At 37.0% G+C, this 8,547-nt stretch overlaps 1 protein-coding gene across 2 annotated transcripts in view; it reads left to right on the forward strand.

Moving 5' to 3' along the window:
- Positions 1–6,103, forward strand: part of LOC111697252 (PR domain zinc finger protein 1) — a 12,572-nt gene extending 6,469 nt beyond the window's left edge. For both annotated transcript variants that reach the window (XM_023467181.1, XM_023467180.1), the window contains exons 2-6: positions 321–674; positions 1,293–1,842; positions 2,182–2,329; positions 2,581–2,647; positions 3,016–6,103. In XM_023467181.1, the coding sequence (XP_023322949.1) occupies positions 356–674; positions 1,293–1,842; positions 2,182–2,329; positions 2,581–2,647; positions 3,016–3,800 (1,869 nt within the window). In that variant the 5' untranslated portion in view covers positions 321–355 and the 3' untranslated portion in view covers positions 3,801–6,103. The remainder of the gene's footprint in view (positions 1–320; positions 675–1,292; positions 1,843–2,181; positions 2,330–2,580; positions 2,648–3,015) is intronic.
- The last annotated feature ends 2,444 nt before the right edge of the window (positions 6,104–8,547 follow it).

Here is an 8,547-nt window from a genome sequence, read left to right on the forward strand (position 1 = left end):
GTAAACTAGTAAACTAGTAAACTAGTAAACTAGTAAACTAGTAAACTAGTAAGTATTGTGTAAAGTAAATGTATAATAATAAAATGTTGATTAACCTTATTTCCCTTTTCCTTTATATTATGGGCTAGGTAGAAAATACAGAATAAATTTCCTTAACCTTTATATAAAGTTAGATTATTACCCTCTCAAATATATTATTTAATGCTAGGGTAAATTATTAGGTTAGATTAATATTATTATTACTGTTGTTATTATCATTATTATTGTTATTATTATTATTATTATTATTATTATCATTATTATAATTATTATTATTCTAGGATTGGGATCACGAGGTGTGGGTGAGCTGCTAGCTATGACCGAGGAAGGGGGAGGGAGGGGGGAACCAGCCCTCATTAAGACCGAGGTCCCTTCCCTCATCTCCTCTAAACCTGGAGTACACTTCCCTCACCGGGATTCCTCCAGCCCTCACTCTGATGCTGACAAGCAGGTCCAGGCCGCTATGGCGATGGCAGCGTTTTACTCCCAGTCTCCACTATGGCAGGCTGCTGTAGCAGCACGAGAAGCTGCTGCTGCCAGGGAGAGATTTCAGCAGCACGCTACAGTTCCGCATCCTGCAGCAGCTGTAGCAGCTTTTAGTCAGCTTCCTGCCAGGCATACTGCTTCAATACCAGGTAAGCAGACAGATTAGTAGGTAGATAAGTATATAGGTAGATAGGAAGTGAGGTAGAGAAGTAGATACGTAGATAGGAAGTGAGGTAGAAAAGTAAATATGTAGATAGGAAGTGAGGTAGAAAAGTAGATATGTAGATAGGAAGTGAGGTAGAAAGGTAAATATGTAGATAGGAAGTGAGGTAGAGAAGTAGATATGTAGATAGGAAGTGAGGTAGAGAAGTAGATATGTAGATAGGAAGTGAGGTAGAAAAGTAGATATGTAGATAGGAAGTGAGGTAGAAAAGTAAATATGTAGATAGGAAGTGAGGTAGAGAAGTAGATATGTAGATAGGAAGTGAGGTAGAGAAGTAGATATGTAGATAGGAGGTGAGGTAGAAAAGTAAATATGTAGATAGGAAGTGAGGTAGAGAAGTAAATATGTAGATAGGAAGTGAGGTAGAGAAGTAGATATGTAGATAGGAAGTTAGGAAAAGTAAATATGTAGAGAAGTAGTGAGGTAGAGAGGCACAGAGGTAAAAAGGTAAACAGGAAGGAAGGTAGACAGGAAGAGAGGTAGATAGACAGGAAGACAATTACATAGATATTTACATTTTGTTAAATTTTCTAAATTATTTCAGGTTTAAATTTCCCTGGATTTCCTGGGTTGGGTTCCATGAACTCAGGGAACTCTGGTTTAAGCCTTGCAGGATCATTGGAGCACTCAAGACAAGAAATATACAGGGATTATTTAAACAAACTTGCACAGTCGACACTAAATATTTCTACCTCAGTTGGGGGGCACTCCCTCCCCTCTCCCACCTACCTACAGTCCGTATCTACCTCAGTAAAGAAGGAGAAACCTAACCGTAGATCCTCAAGTCCCGGACATCAAGATGTTTCATCATCTAAGTCTCCTCTCAGTGTGAATCCATATCTGCAAGGAAGCCCTTCCTACTTCAGTCTCTCCCGACACACCTCACCACCTGAAGGAGGACGGAAATCAGCCGGTTCCTACTCCAGGTCACCTCCTTCAGGGGGCAGGGGCAGGAACAATTCTCAGTCAGGACGAGACAAGGTGTTTACTTGCAACATTTGCAATCGGTCTTTTGGATATAAACATGTACTGCAGAACCATGAGAGGACGCATACCGGAGAGAAACCATTCGAATGCAAGGAGTGCCATAAAAGGTAAACAAACAGACAAACAAACAAACAAACACTTGATTTAAACTATGTACTATTAGTAAAGTGTCCCGTTAAACTTTGTTACCAAGTTCTGATTCCTTTTTCAAGATTAATTTTCTAAGCCCGTAACCGGGGGGGGGGGGGGGAATGGGCGTGTACCCCCGCAAACATTTTAACATCAAATTTAAGTTTAAATACGTGTTGTTTTACTGTTTAAAATGGTTCAATTCCCCTTCCCCCCTGTATACCCCCATCCCTGCAAATACTCTCAGTTCTGATCATCATCACATTAGTTTTATCAATTTGTTTAATTATTGTTTATTATTGTTTATTTTTCTCCAGGTTTACAAGAGATCACCATCTAAAGACGCACATGAGACTTCATACCGGAGAGAAACCGTACTCCTGCACACACTGTGACCGACAATTCGTCCAGGTTGCAAACCTCAGGAGACACTTGAGGGTTCATACAGGAGAGAGACCATACAAGGTAATATTGACACAATGCAACATCATGCTAAAAGGGACTGTTCATGAGATTTTAAAAAGGGGCAAAGTACAGAAATTTGATTATGCACTGATTGGTAAAAATTTTTTCTTTCGATCAATATTTTTTTTAAGTAATCGAGAATTCTCTTTGCATTTATTAACACTGAATAGTAATCTTTTTCTAACAGGGTTCCCCAAGAAAAGTTATATTAGCCATTCATTTTACTAATTTAGAAAAAAAATTATTTTAAGTGCGAGCTTTGTCCCAGTAACTTCTCTGATTCGAACCAACTGAAGGCACATATGCTTATACATAAAGGTAACACAATATTTCTATTCTAATAAGGAAACTATACCCTCAGGAGTAAAAATGTAACCGAAGGATATGTGATGGACTGAAAGGATCTGAATACTCTAATTTTATAAATCTTATATATGTGCAACCAGAGCTGGGAACTTTTGAATTGTGGAGATCGGGATTAAGGCTTGATCCACTCTTTTTCTTAATCTCGAGATTAAATAGTGCTTGTTCTCCTCTTGTTTTTAATCTCCAGATTAATTAACCGATCGGGATTAAGGAAATTCCATTCTAAAGTTTTCACCTTAGATGTCGTAGCCGTTTGATATTTCAAACTATGAATTATGATAGATTTAAAAGTCAAGGTTTATAATATTTTTATTGTTTAGGTCAATCCTTGTCATCCTTGAAGGAAGAATTGCTTTTCCGCCATTCTTTAGCTGGTGGGTTTCCCCTACAGTATCCAACCCATCCTTCTCTCCTAGATACAGAGGTTGATAGAACCAGTCTTAGTCCTGGATCCAAGGACACAGGCTCCGGAGATTCTCCGTCCCACGGGGAGAACATGTCAGATTCTAACAGTGAGAAAAAAAGGTCTAGAAAACAGAAACCAAGACGGGTTGTTCAATGGCCGGAGGAGGGAGAGAGTCCGGGAGAATACGAGGAGAGAAACTATGGTTCTGCCAAGAGAGAACGGCATTCCTCCGAGTTTAGTCACGAGGCTCCGATTCAGAATGAACCTGAGGATTTAACAACTAAACCTAAACTTGAAGCTCTGAAAGCGTATCACAAGAAGAGAGAGTCTGAGTATAGTTTCAGTAACTACAGGAGGGAATCAGAGGAGGATATTAAACCGGAGAAGGAGGAAGAGTTTCCAGGTCTAAAGAACTCCGAGGGAGAAAGATCGGAGGGAAGCTCTCACTCCCCACACTCTACTCAGAGGGAGAAGTTTAGAATTGATGAAGCTGATGATGAAGATGATGATGATAGAGGAGTATCTCCTCCCTTGACCCATCCTCCTCTATATAATCCTTTGTTCTCTACCCCTGCTGCTATACAGCTAGGGTTGGCTGGAACTACAATGCCCCTCTCCTCTCTCTCACAGAGATATAACGGAGACAAGGAGTCAGATAGACTTAACATAGTTACTCATAAGGAGATCAGTCAGCAGTAAGCATACCAGCAGGTGCAGGGATATCCAGGACACAGAGATATAGGGATATTCAGGATACATAGGTACAGAGATATCCGGGATACAGAGATATAGGGATAATCAGGATACCGAGAAACGGGTATATCCAAAAACAGAATTACAGGATACTGGGATATCAGGATACAGAGTTAGAACAAGGAGATATCCAGGATAAAAAGATAAGGTGAGGATATCCATATTACATGATCAATGGATACAGAGTTAAACAAGAATATTCCAAAACTATCTCGAATTATGAGAATCCTTAAAATATATCCTTAGAATATAATAGAATAGAATATGGAATAACTGGATATCAATAGTACTCTATGAACTACCTGAATATCAACATTTCCCCACCTGGATATAAACGGTACTCTATGGACTACCTGAATATCAAGAGTCTCCCACCTGGATATTAACAGTACTCTACAACTACCTGGATAAGGTTCCTGATGCAGATAAGAGAAAATAAAATTAATGCAGAGACCCTCGGATATAAAAGATCAACAGAATATCATATTATATGAAGGGGCACCTCACACCTCTGCCCCCCCCCCCTTCTCATCCTTTACCATCATAAACTGATCTCTTTTTCTCTCAATCCTCAGTTTTTGAATTCTTTGAAAAACCTCAGAATCAAAAGTCACGCACTAAGGTTGAATCGGATTAAAGTAAATCCAATTCTTCAGATTTTAGTTCCTTTTTACCTCGACAATACGGGTCAATATATAGTTGTTGCATTCCAGTGTTTGGAGTTGTAGTTGTACAAACTACAAACTATCCTTTATTTTCAACTGTGCTCTCAAATTTATGTTTTAAACTAAAAATATGGATTTCTGCTCCGATATTAAAGGAATTCATTTTTTAATTTAGTTTATTTTAAGTTTTTATTGCACAATTGATCAATGTGAAGGGGGCGCTGTCCCCAACTATTCTAGTTTTTAGTGCACAGTTGATCAATGTGAAGGGGGCGCTGCCCCCAACTATTCTACCTCATTTTTATTTTGCGGGTGTTCTGCTAGTATAATATTGTTTGTATTTTCTATCATTTTTACATTTCTTCCATTTTTTTTGTCCCACCCTTTATATTTCAGATTATTAAATGAGATCCCAAGTACAGTGAACATGGACTTCTTTGTTACATTCTTATAAAAACACCTCCTAATGATTTTAAGAACATTTTTAATCAAGCAACAATTTTTGTTTGTGCTTGTTAAAATGTACAAATATTTTTATTTTAACTATGTTTGTAATTTTACAATGAACGTCAATTCCCCTCACTATCCCTGTATTCTTGAAGTTTTTCTTCTTTGGTACAGTCTTTTTTATTACTCAAATCGTGCCAAAAAATTTAAATTTTTCAGAAATAGCCAAAACTTAATTTTTGCGGGTATATTAATCAAACTGTGCCAAACTTTCCTATCTCTTGCTCATCCTACTGATCTATTTAAAGCCAATCTTACAATACATACACACACTACATGAGTGAATAAGAGTGCAAGAGTGCGTGTGTTTAGTGTGAGTGTGTGTTGAGTGAGTGTATGTATGTATGAGAGTGCGTGTGTTTAGTGTGAGTGTGTGTTGAGTGAGTGTATGTATGTATGAGAGTGCGTGTGTTTAGTGTGAGTGTGTGTTGAGTGAGTGTATGTATGTATGAGAAGCTAAAACTAACTCTATAAGACTGAATGTACGACCTGCTAGTCTCATCATATATAAGACTGAAAAATGTAAAAAATAGCAATTTCAAGTTGTTAAATGTAACCTTTGTAAACCTATGTAAACTATGTACGTATAAAAACTATTCTACCATTCAACCGGTGTTTTAGAATCGGTACCAGTACTTGAAAAGGGCATATATAAATAAAAACGATGCTAAAACCTCACTAGTTATACTTTTAAAGATAATATGATTGTTGTTAAGATGCAAGTGTACACTGCGAGTTATAAACCTATATATTTTCAATCTTATTTCAGACCTTACATAGATCATGTGAACATATGTATTATTCTTACATATACAATATACAATACATGTATAGATGTTTTCATGTATTCTGATCGTTTAGTCGGAAATAAGTTTGGATGTTCAACTACCTCTTATATTCGTACATAATGCTAATATATAATAAAACATTTTATATATTAGCATATATTTAATATATAATAATAGCTATACGCAGTGCAATACTACACAATTGTTTTGAAAATGATTATTTGTGATTAAATTGATTAATTCATTAATTAGCTAAACTTCAGTAATTTTATGTATAATTAAATATAATTAGTTTTCAACCTAGTTTTTTTAAAACTTTTAGTTCATTTAATTAATTCAATTTTTCCCTATATCTCTCTCTTCTTATTTTCTCCATTCTCAATTTTGCATCCACACATTTCCCTTTTATCCCTCCTATTTCTCCTTCTTTTTTTTTGCATTTTTTCATCCTAGCTCTCCGTCTCTTCTTCCCTTTTCTCCGTCTCTTCTTCCCTTTTCTCCGACTCTTCTTCCCTCTTCTCCGTCTCTTCTTCCCTCTTCTCCGTCTCTTCTTCCCTCTTCTCCGTCTCTTCTTCCCTCTTCTCCGTCTCTTCTTTCTCCGACTCTTCTTCCCTCTTCTCCGGCTCTTCTTCCCTCTCTTCGCCATTTTTTCCTTTTATTCGCCACTCTTTTCCTTCTTTCAGCCCTTTCTTTCCTCCTCTCTGCATATTCTTCCTTCATTCCGCCTCTTATTCCCTCCATCCGCCTCTTCTTCCCTTCTCTTTGTCTCTTTGTGTTGTCTATCTGTGTAAGCGTTTCTCACGGCAACATATGCGAACTTGAAGTAGGCCAGGGTTAAGCGGAGGGTGGGGGGAGGAGGAAGGGTGAAATAGGGTTATCTCTCCTTTCGCCTTCAACTCAGGGTTAACCCCCCCCCCTTCCACTTTCATTACTCTGCATAGTTGGCCTTGCAGCACAAGCAATCAAACGGCCCCCACCCCTTCAGTTCTCACAGAATTAAATCCACCCCTCATTTACCCGCATATACAGGGTTAAGTGAGGGAGAAAGGGTAATACTACATAACCCCCCCCTCCCTCTCTGTAGGATGTTTATCAGTTGGAAGTTTCAGGGTTAAGTGCATAAAGGAAGTTGAACGTTGCATTAGGGGAGTGTGTAGAGGGTGTGGGTCCAATATTGAGCTTTTGTGTGAATATTGAAAAATCTATTCAAATAGGAGAATATTCGACAAAAATTACCCTTTTCCAGCTTTTATAACGTTATAACGCTAGGATTAAAGGCGGGGGGGGGGGACATTTGCATAGATTTTTATATTTTTCCATGGATTGGATTTATTCAACGTTTTCAATTTAACCCTTAGCTGTCAATCTTATATAAATGAGCATACTAAAAAATCTACATACAGACAAAAAAATATCCGTTAAATATTAAGCCTTGGTTATAACAAGAAAATTATAAAAAAATATTCTTCTGGAAGTTTCTTACCACCCTTTCACTACAGTTTGTGAAAAGGGTAGAACCATAGAGAGGAGATAAATCTTGTAAATTGTCCTTTTTCCTCCCCCACCCACACATGGAACAGGGCACACTTTATTAGAAATTAGGAAATAATCCCTTTAATTCAGGGACCATTTTTAAAAACTTTAAAAGCTATTTTTTGAATTTATAGATTTGAAGCCATATATTCAACCCTGACAAATGTCTGCTGCCCTATATATTATAATTAGGGCTTACTGCTAGCAGCACTATATTTTAGAATTAATAAACTCAATTCAGGGTTGCATCTCTTCACAAACATTGATAATAAATACTTTTCTAACAAAATTATCTTTTCTTGACAAAAACCGCTAACATTATGTACTTTTTATTTGTGGAGAACTGACTAAACCTAATATCAGCTTGTCAAGATTTGTATTCAACCAGATCTTAGATATACAGGGCGTATCATAATATTCAACCAGATCTTAGATATACAGGGTGTATCATAATATTCAACCAGATCTTAGATTTACAGGGTGTATCATAATATTCAACCAGATCTTAGATATACAGGGTGTATCATAATATTCAGCAAGATCTTAAATAAACAGGGTGTGTCATAATATTCAACCAGATCTTAGATTTACAGGGTGTGAAATAATATTTAACGAGATCTTAGACATACAGGGTGTATCATAATATTCGACTAGATCTAAGATTTACATGGTGGCATCGGGTTACTTGAAATTATGCCTACAATCCCTTTAAATTTTATACTTTTTAAAACATTTTTAAACCTAAAATTGCTCCAGCCCAAAGAAAATGTCTAAACACTGAATACGCTGTAGGTATAAAGAATGTTGAACTAGGAGAGAAAATAATAAAATTAGTCCACGCTTTATTGGGATCAAAGTAGTTTAATTAAACAGTTGAACTTTACTACAGGGTGTCCTGATAAACGGGGGACTTTGATCGACGCCACAATTTTTTTCTGAATACAATTTAGCAATTAAAACAAATAACACCAGAATCTCCATTTTGGAAATTATCAAAATTTGGTATGCCACTTTTCTGTTGCATATTGTTTCAACATTTAATATCTTAACTTGATAGATATCTTTTTATTTCCATGTTTATTTGGACACCCCCTACTAGGTTTATATATCTACATAGTTAGTTAGAATTAAACCTACTCCACGCAGCATGAATACGATTTAAAGGGAGGGAAGGGGAGGGCAGGGGAGGGAAGGGGAGAG

The sequence above is a fragment of the Eurytemora carolleeae genome, unplaced genomic scaffold (genome assembly GCF_000591075.1).
Source record: "Eurytemora carolleeae unplaced genomic scaffold, Eaff_2.0 scaffold222, whole genome shotgun sequence".
NCBI lineage: Eukaryota > Metazoa > Arthropoda > Copepoda > Calanoida > Temoridae > Eurytemora > Eurytemora carolleeae.